The sequence below is a fragment of the Athalia rosae genome, chromosome 7, assembly GCF_917208135.1.
Source record: "Athalia rosae chromosome 7, iyAthRosa1.1, whole genome shotgun sequence".
NCBI lineage: Eukaryota > Metazoa > Arthropoda > Insecta > Hymenoptera > Athaliidae > Athalia > Athalia rosae.
In genome coordinates, this window is record NC_064032.1 from 10,844,786 (window position 1) to 10,870,815 (window position 26,030).

General features: G+C 46.3%; 1 protein-coding gene across 6 annotated transcripts in view; it reads right to left on the reverse strand.

Annotated features, from left to right (window-relative positions):
• The window catches only part of LOC105691085 (lachesin-like), a 123,611-nt gene that overhangs the window by 21,805 nt on the left and 75,776 nt on the right, over window positions 1–26,030 (reverse strand). For 5 of the 6 annotated variants that reach the window (XR_007279243.1, XM_048657906.1, XM_048657905.1 and 2 more), the window contains 6 exons: window positions 23,409–23,616; window positions 23,148–23,309; window positions 19,006–19,134; window positions 14,750–15,034; window positions 14,384–14,446; window positions 9,587–9,742 (listed from right to left, as the gene is read on the reverse strand). Coding sequence is in view for 5 of the 6 variants with exons in the window: in XM_048657906.1 (XP_048513863.1) it covers window positions 9,587–9,742; window positions 14,384–14,446; window positions 14,750–15,034; window positions 19,006–19,134; window positions 23,148–23,309; window positions 23,409–23,616 (1,003 nt within the window). In the remaining variant the exon portion in view is untranslated. The remainder of the gene's footprint in view (window positions 1–9,586; window positions 9,743–14,383; window positions 14,447–14,749; window positions 15,035–19,005; window positions 19,135–23,147; window positions 23,310–23,408; window positions 23,617–26,030) is intronic. The other variant, XM_048657907.1, reaches the window with a different exon arrangement.

The window sequence follows — 26,030 nt, forward strand, 5'->3', positions numbered from 1 at the left end:
ATAGTCGATATCCCCGTGTATAATCCGGTTAGAACCGGTGTTAAGTGATTAATTCACCACTTCGCCTACGAAATGGGGAGAAAAATTCCTGGTCAAAAATTCGCGCTCTCTATCTCCAGTATAGTTTCGGAATCTTTGAACAAGTTTGTGATTTTTTTTCTTCTCCTCTTCCCGGGTAATGTATTTTTCACGAGAGTTTCATCGCTAATTTAGTAGACTCGCGGTTTGTATACGAAGGTATATAACGCAGGTATATTTCGGTTGAATATATATATATATGTTCCTTTTCCGAAAAAAGTTGGCGCGATGCAAATGTCGGTGGAAAGTTGCGCTTCCGCGCGAGTTTAACGCCACGATTATTTCACGAGTGTTTTCTCGTATACAAGTCGCAAAATTTTTCATACCCGCGAGGCGGAAGATAGGTAGGTAGGTAGGTAGGTAGGTAGGTACGTACGTGTACGTACGTCGGAAGAAGCCGAAACCTTCAACCTACTACGTCGCGACTTAATTTTCTTATTACACAAATATCTCGTTTACTCGAATGTTTGCGTAATGCAGACGTGTAAACCCGGTGTAAACACACGAGTCGTACATAAATGCGCTAGATTCTTCACTTTTTTATTTTGAAACGGTAAATTTCACGCGCCCTTTACCTTCTTCCTTTCTCTACTTTTTATCTCTTAATTCGCTACGTCGTCGTGCCGCACACGTCGTCGTCCACGTACGATACCCCATATCCTTCGCCTGTACATACACACATATACCTATGTATGTAAATATGCCGGTACGTATACATCTGTATTATATGCATGAGATATAGATACACGTGTATATACCACGCGTGCGGCGCGGCCGCTACGCGGCTTGACTTAATCCAATTTCAACGCCATCCAACACCGCATGAGCAACGTACCTACCCCACCTCACCCCACCCCCACAGCATCCACCGTCAGCTATACGCCCCAAAAGTATATATTTTTTATTTTTGTCGGTATTAACATTATTATTATTATTATTGTGTTTCTTTTTTCGAACGCCCACGCCGGCACGACACACGCCAGCAGCTAGGGCACGTAAAGGAGGATCGCGAGAGATATAATCTCCACGCGAGATACACCGAGACGCATATGGGTTACACACCTTGCTGAACACCTGATGGCCTCGTGCCACCGCATCCGAATAAACGTCACTTTTTCCCCTTCCGTTTTATTTTTTTTACTTTTTTTTTCATTTTCTTTTTTGTTTTCTTCTCCAACGTTTCTCTTTTTCCTTAATCTTGTTCTCGTTATTTTTCGACAGACTTTTTCCCGTTTTGTTCCTTATTTTTTTTTGCATGTATTTTTCATGCCATGATTATTATTATTCTCTTCAACGTTTCAGCTGCATTGTACACGGATAATCCAACAAGAATGGCAGAAAATTTTCAAAAACCGATTAGTTCGGGTTCTCTTTCTTTTTTTTTTTTTGCTTTTGCTTTTTTTTTTTTAATTTTTTCCCCCCCCTCCGAACGCTGGATACCGAGGATATTATCTTCGGTGGTTTCTCGGGTTCGTTTTTTTTTTTTTTTTTTTTTTTTTTCGTTTTTTTTTTCTTGCATTTTCTATTTTCGTATTTCTTTTTGGAAAGTCGTACTCTCGGAAGCACCAGCTGCAAATGGCGAGGGATCGTTGTAATTTAGCCGGTGGTGTGGTCTCCCATAAGATCCCACCGCACAGACTCCAGTCTCCACCTTTTCCTCGGTATATACGGGGGGGGTACGTAGCCATCCCCGTAGACTCCAATATCGGGCGAGTGCTTTCCTCCCCCTTCGCATTACGACTACACCAGCTATCTCTACCTACCTACAACCACCCACGTACCCACCCACCCACCCACCTACCTACCTACCTACCTACCCACCTACCTACCTACCTACCTACGAAATGCACGTATCGCGCGTTCGGAATAATTTATGTTTCTGTTCGCTAATGTAAGCCGCCAGCGACTAGACGAAGGTGCGACTATACGTACCTGTACGTGTATCGTTAGTTTTATGTACATATATATATATATATATATGTGTATATATTGTTTAAATACAGAGACGCCAAGTGAAGCCTGAAGGACGTTCGTTTTGCTGGATGGGGGGGGAAGGGGGGGAAGGGTGGGTGGCGTATAGGTATACATATATATACCTGCAGCAACAGCTCAACGCTGAAGGCACAGGGAGTTGTTTCTGTAATTAATGGCCAAGTCTGGCGCGTAGGTACCGAGTTCGTCTGTCTCTCGGTATGCTCTCCGTCCGTCCGCCCGTCCGTCTGTCTATTTGTCCGTACGTCTGATTATCCCTCTCCCCGTTTCCGTCCCGTTACGTGTCTCTTACGCGGTACAAATCCACCGAGGTAACGCCACTGATTTCTGATGATCCCCGAGAACGAGGAGAGGAACGAGACACCCTCCGTTAATGCAACCGCCACCGACGATCCATTGAACAATATTTGTTTCACGGATATTACACACCTATCTTCTGTAACGCGATCAAATTCCATCCCGCTTCTGTGATTCCTCGTCATTTCTATGATTTTATATCCAATGATGATACCTCATCTATTTGTTTTTATCTTCAGGTGTTGGTATCTCGTTGGAGACACTCTACGAAAAAAGCAAACGTCAGAAGGTTGAAGGTGACGTTTTTTTCAGGCGTGAAAAATATATGGAAATAAGAAAAATGAACGTCCCAGAGGATCGGGATCTATAACGATTTCATTTATGGGATTGATTTGTGAAAAGATTGAAGTTGAATGATGGCAGCGGCACTCGATAAGGTGACTTCGGATCGCGTGAGAATGAAGAGTACGGAGCAAAAAAAAAAAAAACAGAAAGAAAAACAGAAAAAAAAACGGAAGAGGAAGAGTAATGAAACTAGAAAGTAAAAATATTTCTCAAGTAGAGTAATAGGCGAGTAACTGACTGAATAATGATAAGTTACAGAACTATTATAACTCGTAACTTTTGGCTTGTAAGTTGTGCGGACGGAGGTACGGGTGGGAAATTCAGAGCTGCGAGGGTTTGAAACTCCGGAGGTAAGAGAGCGAAGAGCAACGTTGCAGCAGCAGCAGCAGCAGCAGCTAGGCTAGAGGCTAGGCTAGTACGGCTGGGAACACTAGACTATGGGAGACGTACAACTTCGGTTAAGGAGGTAGGAATCGTGGCGTAAATTTCCCAACAAACAGTAACCGTAGTGGTTGTGAGGTAGGGGCTCGTGTGCGAAGGGGCGGGGGTTTTAGCTACCGGTAACGATCACACATTTCCGAAACTTTCGCGTTGTTCCATGGGGACAGTTGTAGTCCTCTTAAGTGTGGACATTAGCATACCCGAGTCGACGCTATACCTACCCGAACCCCCGTCTACAGAATTATGTGCCAACTTACGGTTGTGTCTCGACCCCGTTCTCAATTTTTTTCTCTCATTTTCGAAAACTAAAATTCCGTTCAAAAACGAGTCCTCCATCCTTCTTTTTTTTTCTCCCAAAACGATTCGCGAAATCGTTAATTTCGTTTTTTTTCAACTTCGATTTCCGTTTTCGGAGACACACCGCGTTATACCGGAGGCGGTAAGGGGGGGGGGGGGGGGGGGGGGGGGGGGTAGGGTGTAGGGGTTGCGAAAGCTTAACTTGTTGAAAGTCTACTAAAGTCGTCGACGTAGCAGCTGCCGCTGCAGGCATCGTCGACTTGTTTTCACGGTGTCTTCAGTTAGTTGCGGTTAAGTCGGTAAAGCTTTAACCGGGAGTTGCGGGGGGTGGCGGGCGTCCCCCTCCCCCGCTCAAGACCCTGCAGGATACCGAATGTCACATGCCCGCGTTCCGCCGTATCCAACCGACCGACGCGACGACTGTTTCACCTCTTCCACCCCGCTTACCGTTATCCGCACCCATAAAGGGTATCAACCGGTCGACCCCTGCGGATTAAGAGCGTTCCTCGTCCTCGTCCCCCGAATATCCTTCTCCAGCCGCGACCGCGGTTACTTTTTTCCTACCGCGTACGAGATTTGAAGAATTTTCGTTCTAGGTGGCAAAAAAAAAAAAACAGACAAAAAAACAGAAAAAAAGTGACGCGAAACCGTTTGACCGAACGTGAAGAAAATTCGAGGAATTTCAATTCTTCGTACGGGGTGGTTTAATTTTTGGAGAGCCCCGATGGTCCGGGAGAAATGTTTATAGGATAGTCTAGACGTGTCTGGACGGGGATAGAGCACGTTTATAATAGAAATATATCGGTGATCGTGAGTAGATAAACAGGGTAACGTATACCTATATACGTGGTAGGTTTCGACTGTGGACGAAGTCCTCGGTACCATCTGTATGGGAAGTTACGAGATCCCGGGGCTTCGGGCAACGTCAGTTATGGCGTACCGGAGGGTAAAACGTTGCCCATTACCCCCCCCCCCCTTCCCTCCCCCCTTCCCTCCCTCGGCCGGTCGGGGTGTAAGAGACTCACGACCTCCTAGCCGTGGTAAAAAATATAAAGAAAAAAATAAGCCGGGAGGAAAAGCAAAGGCAAAAGCAAAAGGTGAAGGAATCCAGTGTATATGGGCATATATATATACGATGTACGTGGATCGCCTTCAACCCGAAGCTCGCTCCCTTCCATCCCACAGGATTCTCACAACCTATTGGCTTCGCCTTATCCACCCCGCACCACCTCCTCCTCCTCCTCCTCCTCCTCCTCTTCCTTCCTTTTTCAGTTCTTCTTCCTTTTCTCCTTCTTCCTAAGCTCCGTGGTAGCAGCTTATCCCGTAGAGAGTTGCGGGGCCTCTAGGCGTTAAAAAAACATTATACGACCTTCCATCTCCCGTTTTTCCTCGGTGATGGTGTTCTGCAACGATGCACCAGAAGCGGCGGCGGCAGCATCGCCACCCCACCACCGCCGGCACCGGCGGCATTAGGACACGGCGCGAAGCATCCACACGATGCGTTAGAATTACGTATTCATGTAAGACGTATAGTAGCTCCTCGCTGCCGCTCCTTTATACACGCTATACCGTTAACGCGGGAACCGGGATAGTTGAGGAACGTTAGGTGCTCACGGGTTAGATTAGAAACTGTGCGGTTTCGGAAGGAACTCCCGGCGTACAACGCTATCTAGACACATGACTCCGGTGATCCTACCGGAACTGCACGCGTTCGTATATATATATGTATAATAAACCTTTCGGTATCTACCCCTATGCAATTCGGTTCGCTTGTATCCCAGGTATCGTCCCTTGTATTCACCGTATTTCGGTATACCGTTCGGAATTTATTAACCCCCCGGCCTATGTTCGGAGCGTGTTTAGAAATTTACATTTCCGCGTGAACGAGACGTTGCGTGCGCGTGTGTGTGTATACATATACATATATATATATATGTGCCGGGATCGGTAGAGGACGAAAATTCGGGGCATCAGGTTGCACGCTGAACTTTTTTCAACTTTCCCCGATCGAGTAGAAACGAATGGAACCGAGCGGACAAAGTACACCTTCGAAGAACGAATGAAGACGATTCGAAAGAAATCGAAATTTTCGGTATTCCAATTTCGAATCTACGCGGGTGTACGTTGTATACATATGTATGTAACCGCGGATTACGTCGACGGTTTATTGACTCTCATTCGAAGAAAGAGGGAGAGGGAATGAGGAAAAAAAATTCACCCGTCGAATCTAAAGTACCTATGAAGCATCCGACGCCTCTTTCCTTTTTACCCCTCCTTCGATCCCCCCCACCCCCCGCCCCCAATTTCCTTTGCTAACGATAACTTTCGTAGCGGAAATTCCTTTTCGTACGTGCCTTTCCCCATATACCATCAGCGAAAAATGGTATTGCAGGGCTATTCCTATCCACTCCGAACGTAGGAGGGGAAAAGCGAAGGGAAAAATAAATGTACGAAAGAAGAAGAAGAACCAGGTGGTGGAAATTATGTCGGGATGGATTTTTTTTTTTTTTTTTTTTTCCATTCCCTTTAGTTTTCCCGCCTCCTTATTCGGCGCAAGTAAAATATTTGCTCTTTTACGAAGGGGAAGGTATGACTACCACCCACGCCGACGAGGACGTTCGGATTATTAATTAGCTTAATTCTTTAATTACGTTGTGTGTGGACAGGTTTCGCGTTGACCTCGGTTCAAGATCGAAAAAGTAGACTAAAAATCGATAATCGTGAGAGGAAAACACTAAAAAATTACAAATTTAGGAGTCTTCCGATCATTTTTCAAACGCGTCGATTCGTTCGTACTTTCGCAACCTCCCCCTCCCCCCCCCCCCCCCCCACCCCACCGACGATACGGTTAATTTCCTTGTCCGCGGGGGGGTCGTTTTCCGCTATCGTCTTCCCACCGAATTCCGTAAATACCCTTTACCTTCCCGCCGCTGAGGCGGTTCGGTTAAACCGGTTAACTCGTCGGAACGGTTGGAATCACGTCGCGAATCGAGACTTCCGTCTCTAATTTAACGGCCGATAGCGAACTGCACGCGCGTGGCATCCCTTAAAAAACTGACTAACTTCTCCCCCCCTCGTTTCATCGATTGATTTTTTCCTCTTCTACTCGTCTCTCGCTTCCACTCCCTTCGTCGTCGTTACGTTTATACATGTACATTCACGTTGTGACAATCCGCCGAGATCCGTCGCGATTTCTCGCTAGAAATTTTCTTCGTGCCGCCGGCTGTACGCCGCACTCCGCGCTTATAAGTAAGGGACGACAGAGCGCAGTTTGTAGCGTAAAGCGTCCTGAGGGGGCGCGGCACCCACCGTTCGGGGTACGAGTGACGAGGGAACGTTTTCGACCCAAAGAAATACGGGGGGCAGGGGGGGGGGAGGGGGAATACCACGCCCGAGCAGTCACACTTGCTACACTCTACCATATCCTCCTTATTTGTCGCTCCCGTTGCTCCATTGTCTCTCGTTCGCCACTTCCCGCCTCTCCCTTTTGCACAGAATTTCTTGCCACCCCCCTTTTTTCATACTCCGTTCACAGCCGGAGATCCCGTTCCTCTGTCTCCTATCGCATGAAACGCCCCGGTAGTGACGTTAGGTTTTTACCTTCGGACGATCGTACGGTCGGTGAATCCCTAACCGAGGTACGAGTAACCTTGAAAACGGAATTCGGTCCTGTACGAATTGTTACGGACAAGAAAGCGGACGATTAATCATGAGATTTCATCGTTCATTTTCGAATAATGACGTATATACCCGTGACCTCCGAACCCCAACTTCATTCTTGGAAGAGGAAGTATGAGTGGATCGTTTCGAAACGTACACACTTTTTAGTGGTTCGCTTTCGAAATTCGAAGTAGACTTTATTCATCCGACTGGTCACAGTCTGAAATGGGGTACGGCTCCTAAAACCAGAACGTGCAACGCCGTTCGAGGGTCGAGTCCACACAAATATATATATATATACGTATATACGTAGGTGAGGTTGGTGGGAGGGAAGGTTATTTCTCGCGAGCCTTAAAGGTAGCCGCGCGTAGCCTTCTCTTCTCTCGGAGGTTTTCGGCGGAGGGGGAGGGGGGGGGGGGGAGGGCGAGAGGAAGAAGGAAGGGGGGAGATGGAAGAGAAAAGGGGCGAGTGGGGTGGGTTTCGGTAGGTTGGTTAGATGGGTAATACTCGAGGGTTGTGTAGTTAATATTAACAGGCTGCTATACAGACCATGGCACGGTGGTGGTGCTCCTACGTAATTTCCTACTAAATGTACCGACGTCCTCCCCATACATATTTCAGCCTATGCAAATGTACGAAACTCAACCGGCTAGTGTATTTAATATTTGCGAAGGCTCAGTGGCGCTGATCCGGGGGCACCTTTGCCCTCGGAATACCCTTAAATACGAACAAACCGAACCAACCCCTTCCGCCCACCTTCCCCCTCTCCCCCCTTCCCCCCCCCCCGTTTCGTCCATAACGCTCACTTCTTACCCCGAACGACCACTCACCTTCGATTCTCGAAGATCGCGTCATCGCACTGGGTCAAAAGTTGCGAACTCCATACATTGTATGTATAATACGTAACACCGGAACGGATGTATTTTATTTCGTTTTCTTAACCGGGGTATTTCTCGTCCTGAATTCAGCGAGGCATTGTCAGACGTCGTTGGAGTTGTCTCGTGGGTGGTCGGAGGGAGGCGGGAAAATGTTAGCACCAACGGTTGAGTGGAGCGTAAAACTGACCGGCAATTTCGAAGTGCAAACAGGTTACAGTTGGTAAGCATATGTGACGTTCGGACCTCGGTGTGGACGGTACAATGCACTTTGTAGACGTACCTACCCTACCGTACCACGTACGTACGGTATACGTACCGGAGCTATACACTCGCGCACGGTTCGAACCAGTGAATCTACTTCCTGTTTGACCTACGTAAGTTGCAAGTTACTCGGGGGGGCGGGGGGTGTACTTTCCACCCTCGATAGCCGGCGACGTGTCCGTTAATACTTCGGAAAACAAGTGACTGGCGGTCGACGGGAACGTTACGAAAACTTTTGCCAGACCTTTGTCCGGTGACGGAGTTACTTTCTGTTTTATTCATTAGTTTCTTTATTTTCCTTTCATTTCATTCCCCCTTTTTCCACCGTGTACCTCCGGATGAATAAGTGAACGAAACGAATGAACCGTACCGACTGCATAGACGAGGAAAACAAAGAAACAAACAAACGAATGAATAAATGAGATAAGAAGAATAAGGAGAACGTGATGAGGACCTATCGGCTCTCTCTGCTTTTCGACCAAGTTTTACCACGTTTTTATTACTGCCGAGTTACGTGATGCACGGCCGCGGGCCTCCCTCGAGATGAAAAAAAAAAAAAAAAACCCAAAAGAAGAGGAAGAAATTTATTACTTCGTACGCAAATGGACGAGGAACGCTGAATAATACCTGGACGTGAATGAGAGAAATTCAGGTTCGATATCGAGGCACTGGAAGAATTAACGGGGGAAAAAAAAAAAACGGGAGAGGCGTACTTAAACGGGTGTATAACCGGAATGGAGATGGGGGTCGCATAATATGGCGCGGAATAGCGATAAGACAGGTGTTGCTAATCGATCGATCGAATCAACATCGTATCGGTAAATAACCAGCTACGCAAAACGTGCGGACTTTACATTCGGTTGCCGTTGTACCGCGCCAAACAAATCATACCGTCAAATTTTCTACACGGGGGGAGGATACGGGGATCGGAACAGAAAAAAAAGGAAAAAAAAAAAAAAAAAAAGAGAAGAAAAAAATTATTTTCAATGCTACGTGCGACAAAAACTAGCTTCAAAAATCACCTGCCTAATGTCTCAAGGATTCATTAATTTGATTCGTACTATTTTCGTTCAATTTTTTTGTCTTCGCTGCATCATCGGCCCCTTTCACGTATTAGCGAAGATCGAGAAATCCGATTAAACCTTTCTCCCTTTTTCTTCGTCTCGATTTTGTTTTTCTTTTTTATTTTCTCCTCCACTTTTTTTTTCTTCTCTCTCTCTCTCTCTCCCTCTCTCGCTCTCTCTCTCTCTCTCTCTCTCTCTCTCTCTCTCTCTCTCTCTCTCTCTCTCTCTCTCTCTCTCTCTCTCTCTCTCTCTCTATTTATCTCTCTATCTCACCTGTGCTTGCGTGACCCCTGGGCTTCTGTTCAGCCCGTTCAATCTTCTCCTCGTTAGTGATCGGGGGTCGTTCGGTCCGCCTTGGATACTGGGGGTTGTAGAGCGCCGGCCATATTGTCGTCTGTCTTTTTGGTGGTGCGGGTGTGCTCTTATATCCTGAAATTACATATACGAGGGCCTCATCTACGTCTTGTATGCAAAGGGGGAAACAAAAAACCAAAAAATAAATCAAAGAAAAAAAAAAGAAAAAAAAAAAAAAGAAAAAAGCTCGTGTGAAAAGGATATTTTCTTTCGACATTCTTTCGCTATGTAATTACAGTTACTTCTTCATACGTGAAATGGATCCAAGCTTTTTCAAACCTACTTTCGGGTCGTAGAGTGATCCTCGTTGGAAAAAAAGTTCTTTTTCAATTACCAAGCGTTCGCGTAGATGCAGATTTCGCGTAGAAAAATGTGATTCTTTCGTTTTTTTTTTTTTTTTTTTCTTCTCGTGTTATTATTCAGGTAGTTAGAGTCGAATATACGAAGGTGGATGGATAAAAAATTATCTACACCCCAGACGAGGACCACCCCTCAATCAATTCTACGATCTGTGTTTCATCTGACCTACGAGCCGAAGCTTCTATCTATTTTAGGTACATTACCAATCGACCAATCGATCCCCTCTCTATTTTTATCAATGATTTCTCATCGGTTCAAATAACTTGCCATTCCACACCACGGTATCGCTACCGGACTGTACGTAAACCTATTGAAAAAGCAAAGAAAAAAAAAAAAAAAAAAAAACTCATGAAAAAAAGAGGAGATACGAGGGAGGCGGGCTCTAAATTCGAACGGATCTGTCGATTAATGATCGTTGATTCGGCTCGTGTGTAACGATAGCGGTAAAAAAAAATCAAACGAGAGAACGAAAAGTAAGTGAAATATAAATACACGGCAGGAATGTACAACATATTTTAATGACCGCACACGTGTGCTCATCGGTGTTCGCGGTGTCCCGTGAAACGTGAGTTTATATTTATATTTTTAATCTATTTTTTTGTTCATTCATTTATTCATTTATTCGTTTTTTCCACCCTTTTGTTGTTGTTTTTTTTTTTTTGTTTTCATCCTCTTACGGCGTAACCGAAGAAATCCCTCGGGAACAGTTTCATTTTTATGCGGCAGATTGAAAGTTTTCACGGCGATAATTCCGAACCCCCCCCCTTTCCGCCACCCCCGCCCCTTCTATTTTCCCCCTCTCCGCATTCCCTCGCCCCTCCTTACCGACCAGGGTGTACTTTAACTCGACGTTCAACTCGGGGGCAATATTCCAACGTACCACCTACGCACGGCGAGGTGCCTTATTATAAAAACTTGGCCCCTTTGCGAGAAAAAAAGAGCTAAATAAACAAACTAGGAATAACGAAACAAACGAACGAAAAGAGAAAAAAAAAAAGAAAAGGAGAATGCAACCTGTGGGGTTTCGCCTCAAGGTCGAGAAGGGAGATGTTCACGGAATGAATCGAAGATTTTTTTTCAGCCCATTCAGACTTTCGGACGAATATTCCTCTACTCCGAATCTCCCGTTCCTTCCGGATGGATCGAATGCGCGGCGAACGGTATTTCGTGTGATAAATTGTCGCCGTTTCTGCTTACCTCCCATTCGTTAATGGTAGGTAGGTAGGTACACCGTACGGACGTACATCCGAGGTATTTAGTATTAGCGAAAGTCTACGGCTGCAAAACGCGCGACTGACTAACTAACTAGTCTGCATCAGGAATTTCAGGGGTGTGCATGACGAGGGCGTGTGGGCGGAACAGCGGGGGCGTGGGGGAGGGGGGGCGTTGGGGGGGGGGGGTTGGGGGGGTTGGGGGTGTCGGTACGAGAGGGTTGGTTTGCCGGGAATTACGAATACCGCATCAAAGGAGGCGACTCCAATTTCCTGAGCGCAGGTCCTAGGCTAACCCACACCTAAGTTCGTACCTGTGTAACGCGGCGGCACGACGCGACAGCAGCACAGCGCCAGGTGAAAACCGGCTTCGGTTAATACACACCCACCTATAGGTAGGTATGTGTCTCGGCGCGAGTGTGCGCTCGGCCGGGTGTACGCTCACCGCGTGTGCCACCCCTATATATATACATATATATTCTATAACTATGTGACCTAATTAGCTCCAGCATTTAAAATTCAATTATCTCGAGATGCGGCTGGTACGCGGGCAACGACTGTGGAAACGATACCAACTGCACTCCTTCCTTCCTTCCTTCCTTCCTCCTTCCTCCCCCGAACACACACGAACACACGCACACGCGCACACGCGCACACACACAGAGAGAGAGAGAGTTTTGTACATGGTCGAAAAAACCACCCCCCCCCCCCCCCCCCCCCGCAATCTCCGCTGTACCCCGGCTCCGTTTAATATTATTATTGTTGCACTTCCCGTTGATACAGTTATACGACGTACGGGAAAAATTGCGGCCGATCTCTGATACTGTTTCAACGCGCGCTACCGCACTTGAATTTTATTAATTAGCGCGCCGTTGCTGCGGAGAAAAAGCGGCCGAGTAAAAGAAGAAAATAAGGGAAAATAAGGGGGGGAAAACGAAAAGATAGGTCGGGGACGGCTTGTGAGGTGGTGAGTATAGGAGTGAAATCTAGAATTCAGAATGCGAGAAAAAGAATGGTAAGAAAAAAAGTACACCTACGTAGCAGTAGGGTAGGGTGAGAGAGAGAAAGGGTGAAAGGATATAAAGGGGTGTGTATGAGCGCGAAGGTAGCTGCAGAACGACGAGAGTTGCAGTGTGTGTGCGTGTGTGCGTGCGTGTGTGCGTGTGTCTAGGGTATGTCCTCACGTGTGTGTGTGTGTATGTATATTATATCTGCACGTATATATTTCTAACCCCGTGAATTATCACTCGCATATCCAAAGTTGTGAACTAACCTCATCTCGAGAAGTTGTATAGAGTAGCTCTGGGGTATATATATATATATATACACATAGCCGGGTAGCCCATGGGTACATAGCGATGGTATATACATATATAAGGTATGTGAGCGTGCAAGGTATATCTCGAAAGACAAAAGAGAGTGTGAAATATTGTTCGTTGTGATTGCCCTCTCTCCGCCTATACCTCTCTCTCCCTCTCCCTCTCCCCCTCTCGCGCAGGAAAGTAATATATTCACATATTCTCGGGGCAACACACTACGGAAAGCGAGAAGCGAAAAGACGAAGCGGATAGAAAATGGAAGGAGAAGGAAGGACGGGCGGCGGTTGTCTTGCGGGGGGGTTGAAAGGGTGAGGAAAGGGGGTAAAGAAGCGTCTCAAGCTCTACCGCCATATTGTTGACTCGGTATGTATAGGGAAAGCGCTCGGTGGGTTCCCATCGCCCTGCACTCGCTTTTCAGGGGTGTTTAAAGGGTGAGTTTTTCCACCCTGGAGGGGGGGGGGAGGGTTGCCGAGTTTTCGGAACGGTGAGGTGAGCGGGGAGCGAGGGGTGCCGTTGAAAAGGGCTAAGGGTGTATTACGTGGTATGGGTGTACGTATGTAAGATATACGTATATACCCGTGTATACGTATACGTCCGCTGGCACACACAACACAAAAAAACAAAGTTTCCATGCCGTATTTAAACTTTTATTTGAAAACTTTTTAATACTCCGCCCTCCCGCCCCCCTCTCAACCCTGTTACTCCTACTCCCTCCAGTCCCCCTTTTCTTCATATTCCTTACCTCCGCAACCCTATTTATGTACCGTAATACGCCGTGCCACGACGAGGAGGGGTTTGAGAACGAAACTACATCATCGGTGAACCCCCTACGTCGGTTGTTCGTTTCATCCAAGGAACGAGGGAGAAGGAAATCAGGATTTTTGAATCTGAGCGAAAGCGCGAATCCACGTGTAGGTACGTGCGATACACACGCCGCAACGGATGGTACTCAAGTACAGGTATATATATATATATACGAGTAGAAGAGACGTGAAAAAAGTATAAAAGACATTTTTGCATGAATTCCGTCTCCGCTTTTTCAGTCATCTCATTTTATTTTACTTTATTTTCTACTTCATTATTTTTTGTTTTTGTTTCGAAGAAAGTTGCGAGTGCCGAACGGTACGGCGGGTAGGGGGGGGGGGTAGGGGTATATGGTCCTCGAGAGGACAAACAAACAAAGAAGTGAACAACTGTTGTTATACGGTTATAAGGGGTTTGTTGATTTTGAGGTTTCTACCGCGTGTATACAGTAGCATAGTTACGTACTACATAGGAATTATGTCTTTTTACCATTTTTATCTTTCTCTAGTCCCTTTTTTTTTTTACTCGTCACGTATACGTGTGTATACAACCACCGTCGCTTCACCTACACGTGTATCAGCCCCGGGGCTACTTTTCTCCCCTAGAAATCGTTTTTTATACCTGTTATTTAGAATCTCGAGCTATAAATCGGGGAATCAACGACTCGAAGTATAAGTAAAACGAGGCAGGCACTCGAAAGAAATTGCCCAACATAACCGTTCGCGAGTTTCTTTTTTATTTCGTCGCATTCTGTTATTTTTTTTTACTTTTTTTTACTTTTTTCTTTCCCTTTTCTTTTCGGCTTTTACGCTCCTACGCTCCGCAACAACTTTTGGACAACTGTATTGCGGTGTTCAAACGCGCAGTAACGTTGTCGAATATTGTCGGATGATTATTTTTATCTTTTCAATTTTTTTAATTCGAAGAATTTCGCAAAATTTATCAAATAACGCAGGCGACGACGATAAAAACGAAACGAAGAAAAAAAAAAGAGAAATTTTGAAAAAATTTATTCAGCTCACCCTCTTTATTCGCGCTGCTCTTTATCTCCGTAGCCTTCGGAGGTGCGGATGGTTTTGGAATTTCTGTAAGAATGAAAAAATATACAGGTATACGTGTGTATTGCACGCGTAGAACGGATTGAAACTAATTTGAAAAATTCCGAAATTTCTCACATACGAAAAGCTCTTTTGTTTTTCTCTCCAAGTCGGAATACCGAGAACAAGTCAAAGAGTTGGAAAACTTTTTTGTTTTTTTGTTTTTTTTTATTTTTCTCATTTTTTTCGTTGCTGTGGTGACTTTTTTTTTTTATCACCCCCAAACCCTCGACCCTTCGAAAGGTTCGAATGTTCACGTGTATTGTTGTAACATTGATCGGAGCCGCTCACCGTACAATCTGATGGATCCCTCAGTTTCGCCGAGTGAATTCTTGCTGATGCATCTGTAATTTCCAAAATCCCCGGATTGTAGATTTTTTATGGTGAGTCTCATTTCGGCTCTGTAACTATTCTCCGTGGTATTGATGGAATATTTCTTGGTCGCCAATACCATGACACTTTTGTAAACCCAGTAGCTTATAGCCCTCGGATGAGCTTCGGTGACGCAATCGATGGTGACGTCAGTTCCCGCCGGTGCGCCCACCAGCTGATTCGAAACCCATATCATCGGGGAAACTGAAATGTTACAGGAAAAAAAAAAAAAAAAAAATACCACACAAAAATGAAAAATCACCCAACGAACGAAGTCAAGATGATCCTTAATTTCTACTCGTGCGGTCCGTGTATGGTTCACTTTGTCAAATTTTCTTTTATTTTCCCCGTTCACTCCTATATCTATCGACGGAGACGCGTTACGCTCCGCTTCGAGAGAGTGAAGTAAACACAAACAGACCTACGTCCACACTCGCCGAGAACTTTCATCGGACTGATCGTAACACGCGAGTACCGAAATTAATCCCACTCGAATCGAGTCCGCCCCATTTCTACGTCGACAATGTCCTACGATAATTATTATGAATATACCTCTGTACGGAGTCGACTTGTGTCGCGGTACGTCGACAAACTCCTTCATTTTTCAGGGCCCCGTAGTCACCGGGTATTTTAATTTTCCTATAAAGTGTATAATGCGATAACGAGGACTCCCGTCGAATTATCGATCGTTTTTATCGAGAGTAATTGACAGTCGAACACTTAATTTCTGCGAGCAGCGAGCGCTGGGTAGGTAGGTAGGTACGTAGGTAGGTACGTACATTAGCCCGAAGGTTTGACGTTTCCTGAGGGAATGGACGGCGAGATGAGGGAGAGGGGAGAGTAGCGCCGTTTGTGAGCTTCCTTTCAGGATTAAATACGCTGTATATTATACGCACGTAGGATGCGGACATATATATATATATATATATATGTGTGTACGTACGAGTACGTACACACAACGGAGTATGCGTTAATTACGGGTCAGCATAGAGCCAATCTGCAAACCTGTGGCTTGCCCCGTACCGACGTCGGTATAGAGAACAGAAAGGGGAACACCTGTACGTCGCACATACCATGGGAACTAATATAGGGAGACGCGCATACCTAACGAGTTTGTCATATAGAGGCCGGTTGGTACACACCGAACTCCAGGAGTCACCGATCATCAGCCCCCCTCTCTCCTCCTCTTTCATGTTCGCGGGAAATATGTATACATATATCTATACGTATATACATGTATATATATAACGTCACGCAGAGGATTCGTAACGCTCTTCTAATAGAAATACCTGTACGACGGAGAGTTTAGGAATTTGCGTTAAAATTTTTCGAACAATTTTTATTTCATAACTGTTGCATCCGTATACCCTCGCGGTGAAAAAGTTCAACCATATCGCGGGCACCGGTGTACGGGGCATTCCACCGATTAATAAAATAACTTTGTAACTCGAAGGGATCGTGGGTACGATTAAGCCCGCCGATTCGATCGGATCGGATCGGCGAGAGCGAGAGATATTTTGGGGGGTGGGGGGTGCGAAAAAACAAGAAAAAAAAAATAAAATATCGATCATCGAAATTTCTTCGCAAATTTGATCGGAAGTGCTGCATTTGCGCGAAGATATTTTAACGGGGAAAAAGTGTAAACTTCGAACAAAGAAAAAGAAGACGGTATACGTGAAATGAAAAGGAAGAGAAAAAAAAAAGAAGAAGAAAAGTGAAGAGAAAAAAAAAAAAAAGAAAAAACAGAGCGAAATGAATAAAAAATAACGTCTTAAGAAGGTATCAGCTGGTGCACAAGTATAATAACTATACATTATTCGAACGTGCAGCTGAGAAGCAACTCTCCTCTGCAGTAAATTTATATACATATATATACGAAGTGTATTCCCTAGCGATTTGCATAATATGATAATAATCATGGCGGTGTGGCGTTGCAGTGGCGGGCGGACCAGCGGGAGAAGCAACGCCACCAGAACCGGTCTTCTCGTCTTCTCTTCCTGCCCTCCTTTCCGTTCCTCTTCCATATTCGCTTCTCTTCAAACCTGCACCCCTCACTAGCGCGGTACTTCCTACCCTCCCCCTCCCGCTCCCCCTCCCCCCTTCCTCCGTCCTCCGTCCTATTCCTGCGAAAGCTTCGGGGCGGAACGCCGGGCGAAGGGGGGACGGGAAACGGGGGAATACGCCGAGAAACCTACATCCCGCCATCCAGCCCCCGCGGTATAATCGGATGCACGTCGTATTTCGAGGACGGGCATCTCCGAGCACCGAGCATATCCTTCGATACCGCTACCGTCTGAATCTACCTACGAAACCGGCGCGGCAGCTACCGCCGTCTGGCCTATATATCTATATTAGCGGTGGTGGTGGTGGTGGTGGTGGTGGCGCGCGCGCGCGTATACATATACGTGCACAGGGAATAGCTGTTCAGACAGGTTGTCTAACGAGAGGACGGAACCTGGACAGGCGGCATCGCGCGATCGCCTCGTCATCCCAGGGGAACCGACAACGACGACGACGACGACGACGACGACGACGACGACGACCCGGGAATGACGCCCGCCCGGTCTACGGGGTAGTAGTGACGTTTACTTACGCCGTCTACCCGACGCTGTACGCCGGTACAAAGACGGTTGTACAGATTTCAACTAAGAGAATCGACGTATGCAAATTACCGAGACGCTTTTTCCCCCGAACCCAGTCACCCCATTCTCCGCCCCCCCCCCACCCCCGAGTGTCTCCGTATCTCGACTCCGTTCGATCTGGATGAAGAATTTGGAAGCGGGTAGAACGTCGTGACCGCGTCACATGCAGACTTCGTATTCGCGCACACCGCAATATCGCCGCCGATTCCGTTTCCTCAATTAATTTCTATCGTTCGTTAATATTTGTCAATCGGATGATATACCGAGATAACGACCGACCGCCAAATTATCGATCAGTTGCCACTGGTTACGGTTGATATCCCGGCATTGTTAACCGAAATCCGATTTTGCTTGAACGTAAAAGAGAAAAAAAAAAAAATAAATCGGCCGATCGTTTCGAAAAATCGTTGGAATGTAATCCATGCACGGCCGGCGGTCGGCGAACGTTTGGATGAAATTGCACCGGTTTTGGAGGTTCTGTACCGGTATACACGCGTTGGATTACCCGTATACGCGTATGATACAGTGATGTGTGTAAACTTACACGTGCTTTACGTACGTAGAGGGGAGATACGGGAATATAACCTCGGGGGAAATACAGAGAGCGTCCTGCAGGATACTCTCTCTCCGGCAGTGGCAACAAACACCCGCGTTCTCCACTTGGTCATTTTTCCTTCTTATGCCCTCCATTTGTTCGCGTCACTTCGTTTCGCTCACTCTATATAACGCACCGCGAGCTATATTACATAGATATACACGTACACGCATATATATATGTATATATATATGTACATATATACACGTACGGGTGTATGTGCATATGCCATGGATAGGTGGGTGTACATAGAACACACGGTGCTACGGGGGTCGGGGAGTTGGTTGTTTGCCAGGATCGAGCCGAGGAGTTCGCACACGCCGCTCTTTGAATATTTAGAAGTAGCCCCACCGCTCGGTTTTCTCTCCCCCCCCCCCTCGCCCCCCCTCGCCCCTCGCCCCTCGCCCCTTCCCCCATCACCCCTTACTTTCTCCCGGTGATCCCAGTAGGGAGAAAAAGGGAGGGGTGGAGGGCATATTTTATTTAACGTACCCACGCCGAAATAGAAACGGTTAGAGCCTCGTTTATTTTCCGGGGCCCTTCTCTCCTTCAACTTCTTCCTCTTCTCCGTTCGCGAAACCCACGGGAGAAACCCCTTCCTTCCTTCCTTCCTTCCTTCCTTCCTTCCTTCCTTCCTTTCTACCACACGCGAGATCCCAGTGTACGTCTTAAGCTCTTTCCCACATGACTAAAATCGCGTGGCTTATAGGTGTTAATTCCCCTTCCTCCTCCCGATTTCCCCCCTCCCCCCCCCCTCTCTGCTCCCGTTCCGCTGGTTTTCGCGTGCTTCTTATTTTTGTACTTTCTACTTTTCGTCTTCCCTAACAGTTTTGTTGATCGGTGCGTTACGATCGCGGGGGATACAGGGGTGTATACATTTATATACAATATATATATATATATATATATATGGATATATAGCGGTGGTATATACTTACATTCGACATCAACGATTATCCTTTTACTGACCGACGGTGGAACGCCGTTTGTGGCTATGCAGAGATAAGCGCCCATTTCGGTCCGGGATATTCTCGTAAGATTTAACTGTTCGCCATCGAAAGCAGCGACTGTAACATGAAAAAAAAAAAAAAAAAAAAAAAAAGGCACACGAGATAAATACGGGGAGGAACGTGAGTCGATACCTGTACGGGGTATCGGGTTCGATTTCACCGACTTTTTTGCGGGTTGCGCCCTAGCGGCGTGGGCTAGTTCTTCTCGATCTATACGTAATCGTACGTGGGGTTTTAATAGCGGGTGGAAATGGAAGAAAGAAAAAAATAATAAATAAATATACAAATAAACGAGGGTGGCGGGTGTTGTGCTTTTACCGCTAATGTCACCCGAATATATGTATAAGTTACACGAAGCCGGCGGGCAGGGGAGGGAAAAAGAGGAAGCCACCTAGGATAGCTATCGTCTTGCAACAATGCCGGTAACGAGCTTTTGATCGCTACATTATTGATTTTCGATGTTTGCTAGCCGGTTAGTGCTACTTATATTTAGATACATCAGAATCGACTATACTTCCGCAAATTTACAACCTTGCACACGGTTGTAATAATATTTAAAGTTATCGTGTACCGCATTCGATGCACTCCGTATGTATCTAATATACACGCGAGTCTTCCGTCTCGTATTCTCATTAGGAAAATTGGAAAAAAAAAAGAGAATTACGCTCTGTCCGTATCATTTTTTCTAACTCTTCTTCCATCTCCCCTGTCTCCTCGGGTTCTCTTCTCGAATTTTTTTGTCTCTCAATTTCTCGGTCCCACAGATGTGGAAGAAGAAGGAGGGGGAGTTCCTCCCCCCTTCTCCCCCCCTCCCCACCCCCCGCAGTTTCCTATGGCCATTGCAGTCTTCAAATATTTTATTGCAAAGCTTCGTCGTGCTTTCCACCCTTATACGCGTCGTCGCGGTTACACCGCACGGACTTTCCAATCGTAAAACTTCAAGTAAACGTACGTCCCGAACGTCCCACCGTGTAGAGGAGATTCTTCGACCCGACGCCGCATCTGCAGCGTCGTTTTCCGAGAGAAAAAAAAAAAATCAAAATAAAATAAAATAAACAAATAAAATAAGATAAAAAAGCAAAGGATTCGCGTGGGTTTTTATGGGTCGGTTTTTACACATGCGGTTGGAAAAAAAATATTTGCATTCCGTCGTACGTGTGCAAGCGTGTGAAAAAAAATATTTTACGATATCCGTTTTTCATTTTCTTTTTTTTTTTTTCTACACGCGTTTCGTTAGCGTTCTGTATTTCATATGAACCGTCATATCGGCTGTCAGCTATCGATGTCTACCGTATCCGTGAACGTAATTAATTATATTGAAATAAAATGTAGAGAAGAGAACGAAAAAATATTTTCGAACCAACGAAAGGCAAATTTCTACTCCCGACGGACTCGACGAGATGTTCTCTTGAATAAATGTGGAACGTATATTTCCGGGCACGAATTTTTAGGGGGGTGGGGGGGTTGGGGGGGGGGGGAGGGTGGAGGTTAGGATGAGAGCGAAAAGAGAGGGACGGAAAGGAGGGCTGGCGGAGAGGGGGACGTGCCATTGTCTCTCCAGAAGGTACAAGACAATGGGTACATGGAAGTAGATTCCTGGCGTCTGACACTACTCCTGACCTCGTCCTTCTCCCTTCTCTCCTTCCACTCTTATTCTCTACCTACTCGATCCGAACCCTTTCGGTTCAAACCCCCCCCCCCCCCTCCCCCCTCCCTCTCTCCCTCCTCTCCCTCCCCCGTTCCTCCCTCGTCTCTCCAGCCATAAATAATTCGTTTGTGCAGAATAAGATCAGTTGTCTGGATCTAAAGGAATTCAAACGATTTTCGCTTCAGAGGTTGACACGAGGCAGCTACCCGCAATTTCTGGTATGAGGAGAGACATCCGCCCTTTCAACGGTTTGTGTATACATACATGAGTAGGCATGAATATGTACACTGTTATCAATGATACGTGCGTGTAATATATGTGTACCAATTTGTGTACCATGTGTAATACGCGTACAATGAGATAATCGTTATCGCGATATATTTTCACATACACGAGAAATTTCACCTCAAACGGGCCATTTTTTTCCAAAATATTTTCTCAAATTTACGAAACTTTTTCGACGATTTCAAAAGTCTTAGAAATCATGTGCTCACACTCGGACCATTTATCAACGCCCGAAAATCACTATTTTTTTTCATTGCGTTTTACGATACTACGCTCGCGTGTTTTGATCTGGGGAATCCGGAACCGGAAGTCCGATTGATTCATCTGTAGAATTCATCGCGTTTCGAAGCAAGGTAAAATGACGAGTGTATGAAAAAAGTGGACGACAAGGAGAAATTTTACAGCGAAGTTGTCGAATGAACGCGAATACGGTTAGGCGGAAAATTCTGAACAGGAGGAATAAAACAAACTTTCGCGGCAGGGGGACGAAAGAGAGAAAGAAAGAAAGAAAGAAAGATATACAGAGTGAGGAAGAGAATTGAACGCGAAGAATTTAGCGACGCTATTATTTACAAGGGACTTTAAAGTCATCGTGGATTATTTTACGAAAGGTAGAAGACGGAGAGGAACAAGGTCGGGTGTAGATATACATGTATACAAAAGTGAAGATGGTAAAGGAGAGCGGAGGCACTAAAACCAATTAATCTAATGAAATAGCGTCTTCCTCCCCCCCTCCCTCCCCCCCCCCCCAACGCCGCTTCCGACCCCGACCCAATCTTATACGTTCATTGTCTCGTCTCGTCGCTTCGGATTATTACACGACCCGCTACCCCGCTGCTCTCTCATTTCTGTACTATGGACGGTATATATGTATTCGTGACTTTTCGTTTTGCGCGCGGTGTTCACTTCTGCAGGGCGAAGAGAAAAATAGGGCAAATGATTCGTCGAGGCAGTTACGAGAAAGAGATATGCAACGTCCGTAATTGGGCCGGTATACGTGATAGGTACCTAGTTTTGACCCACATCATCCGACACCTGTGCAGCCGTTCTCATAATCGGAATCAACGGCACTCGAACACGTTGTAATGCATACATATATGCGTTTCCAGGTTGGCTCGGCTCTCATCCCTCGAGGAAATGCTTCACCGCATCCCCATCTCGATTCCATTCCTCCTCCTCCTCCTCCTCCTTCTTCCCTAACCCCCTCCCTCTTCTCCTCTATCTGCGTAGTCAAGTGCTAATTATATATTTAGAGCTCGCGGGAAATTAGGTTTTTGGTTCCCATCCACGGAGATCAGCTGCTATGGGTTATACCGAGGTATATAAGGTTACTTTGTGCGGCCCTCAGGTATACCCTCCATTTTTCGCCCACCGCTTCGCTCCGTTTTTCTTCTCTCTTCTCTTCTCTTTTTTTTTTTTTTTCTCTAATTTCGTTCTTTTTTCACTGCGACATTTTTGTTCTCCCTTTTACACGAAGGTGAAAAATTTTCGAATCATTCGTACGAAGCCGTAGATCGTAGTCCTGAGTCCGATATGGCGAATGGTCGAAAAGTGAAAACTGACCAGTACATAAGGGAAAGGGTAAGGGATCGCGTGAATCTCGTAAGAAATCAAGGGCGCGAAAAATTCTTTCGAACCATTCGCGGTCGCGGAATCCAACCTCGAATCCTTTTATTCCCTTTTGTTTCATAGAAGAAGGTGAAGAAAAAAAAAAAAAACACATAAACACAAAAACAAAATGTCGGTAAATTGTGGGCGCCGATTCGTTGTGCGGGGGTGGCCGGTGTCGTGCGGTGTGCACGCCCGCGCGATATGTGGCAGCGTATAATAAAGCGGGTGAATATTTTACCGGATAATCATGTGCTTGCATTAATTCCGAGACCCTTTCAGGTACGTAGGTGTTTGTCGTACCGGATGTGTAAAACCGCGAGGGGGGTGGGGGGGTGTAAAAACGTTAAAACCGGAACACGAAACGCGGCCCACATGTCGGGGACTCTTCCAAACGCGGGGGTTGATTAGTCCCTGAAATATTTAAGGAGGCCGAAGGAATCGCGGCGGAGACAGCCGCCTCCGTTCGAAAAGTCCTCGTCCTTCTCCCGGATTGTGAGTTCAGGTGACTTTCGAATAAATTTTTTACCTTTCTTGCGACGGTCCACCGATATCCCTTCGCCGTCTTCGCGTCGCCACTTCAGCTTCGGTGTCGGGAAACCGTCCGCTTTGCAAGTCAACGTAACGTTTTGATTTTCGCGCACCGCCACGGTGCTCTGCGTCGACATCGAGTCCAATATGTTCGGGGGAACTGCGAAAACGAAAACGGGGTTGTCGATAAGCCGGGAAATTCATGGTCGAAATCAGCGATGCGTTGCGAGGCAACTGGAAACTTGATTATTATTCTCACCGACGACTTGGAGGTATCCGACTTGACTTATCATGGGATTGGCGTTCACTTGGCACATGTAGTATCCCCTGTCCTGTTGCTGGACTCCGCTAACGTGGAGTAGCCACGTTTTTTGATTGTCGTGAGACACCGAGAATCTCGGGATCCTCGTTATCACGTGACGATGGATCGTCAGGATCATCTGACGGTCTATGTGGATCCACGCCACCTGAAACAACCGAATCGAACAACCGTTCAAACGATCCATTCCAACATCTGTACGCACCCTGAAACCCGAGAAAAAAAAAAAAAAAAAAAAAAAAAAAAAAAAAGAAACAGCTCCGCACCACGCGTGAGGTCGTGAAAACTTGTACACGAGGAGATCGACTGCATTGCAGGTGATACGAGAGAAAAAGGAATGAAGCGTAGAAGACCGAGAGAAAAAAAAAAAAACAGAAAACAAAAAAAAACAAAAAAAAATGAGAAAAAGAAAGATGTGCGGAAAATTCTTATTTCTATACCGGTACCGGTGCAGGCGGCAGGGTGTTCCGGGACTTGGCCCAGGGGCGAGATTGCGATAAAGTAAGTAAGAGCCGGTAGCCGCTGGTGGCGGTGGTGCAAGAAGAATAGGGGCAGAGTAAGGGGCGAGGAAAAGGAGGCGGCGGAGGAAACGAAGGGAAGGGAGGGAGGGAGGGAGGGGGGAGGGAGGGTAGTAGAAAGAGAAGAAGTTAATGTATGTTTAAGGACGAAAGTTAAAGGCACCCCACGCCAGATTTAATCAACTCCATGTGAATTTTCTATGAAACCGGATTTACTGTTGAACCTTGCGAGTTGATTTCCCTCACGGAAAACCACCGCGACCGCTGCCACGCCCCCTACGCTATACGCTAATTTTAAAATTACGATTACGTATTCGCGATTTTATTTTTAGAATCTCCGGTACGCCTCGCTTACCGTTATAACGTATACCCCGACGACGACGACGACGAGCCGCGCGCGCTCTTTTTTCCCGGAAAAATAGCGGGATGGAAATATCTCGAAAAATTCGGAAGCGAATCGCGAGCGCGCGCGCCAGATGAAAACGCCACTACTAGTTCTACGATTCAATGAATTTCGTCGGTGCTCCGCGAGGTAATAAAAAATCTCCGCCGACATTTCTTCCACTAAATTGACACTTATCACCCCCGAATATACGTATACCTGTATATTCTCGGGGTGGAAATATGTATGTATATGTACGCAAAACGGCGTCTCGTTTTTCCCCATTCCCTTTTTCATTTCGTTTTTCTTCATTTTTTCATATCATTCCACGTCGTCCCACCGCGTATATTATTCGCCCGGAGACGTCTGAATTCGTGTGTGTGTGCCGTGGCGCCCGTCGAATGACAGCTAAGAGAATGAAAGGAACGAACGCTCGAAAATAATCGAAACCGGCACGACTCGGCTCGTCTCCTCATTTTTGCCTCGGGCCCAAAGATCGGTCAGCCCGTTCGGCAATTATTATTATTTTTTTCTTTCGCCTTTCTAGTTTCGACGTTTACGTTGGATAAAAACGGACGAGAGAAATAACGCGGCTCCATTCTAAATTCAAACAATCGTCCTTCCATTTCCGCATCGCGTTCAAATTGTAATATTCCTATGAGGTGGTGGCCCCCGCGCTTTTCAACCACCTTCCTCTCCCTCTCCCTTCCTCCTCCCCCTCCCCTTCCTCCCCCCTCCCTTCAGTTTACCCAACCTTTTACTCTCTCTTTGCGGAATATCCTCCGGATGATGCAGAGGAACAAAAAGCTCCGTACCGCTTCTGCGCTTCAATACCACTTTACTACCCGTCAGCTGACTGTGTGTATATAAAATGTTTCTTCAAACCACCCACCCACCCTCCCCCCCCCCCCCCCCCCCCGTTTCCCCTCCGGCGTGAATCTCGCGGCGAGTAGGCGAACTGGAAACTTGATATCTTTATGACCAGCCTGGGTGCAACTACGAGGGGTTGTTGCGTTGAAAACAAAGAGGTAGAAGATCTTCGCCCTTATTTTCTAAATAATCTTCATCTTTTCACGGTCGTTTTTTTTTTTTTTTTTTTTTTATCCTCCCTTTTTTTTACCCGAGTCTCGTTCGACTTCGTTTACTAGAAAAACGAGGTGGTAGCCAGTCTCTGTGTAGGTATTGAATTTTTATGTTGCTCAAACATCGAAAGGCACTTTGGACCGATGTAAGTGAAGAAGCGTTAAAAATTAAGACGAGAGAAGAGGCGAGATAAGGGGAAGAAAAAGAAAAGAAAAAGGGGGGGGGAAGGAAGATGAAGACGGGTACGTTTCCTCGGGACTTTATTCCGAGGACTTAATAGCCTCCATACGGTAGCGTCAGCCAGCTGATATCGGTGCAATCGGGAGACCGGAGTTTCTCGAGGATTTGGAACGATCGGGAATCGTCAATGGGAGACGACGTTAGATAAAATCCTGAAGGATTGTGAGCGAAGAACAAAAAGAAAAGAAAAGAGAAAAAAAGAGAGGAGGAGTAAGAAGACGATGATGAAGAAGAAGGGGAGCGGGGTTAGGGGAGTCAGTCGGAGAGTGATTTTTCTCCGAACACGCGAATCTCCATTCTCCGCATCCATCCCGTCATCCCCGAGGTGCGTCTCCTCCC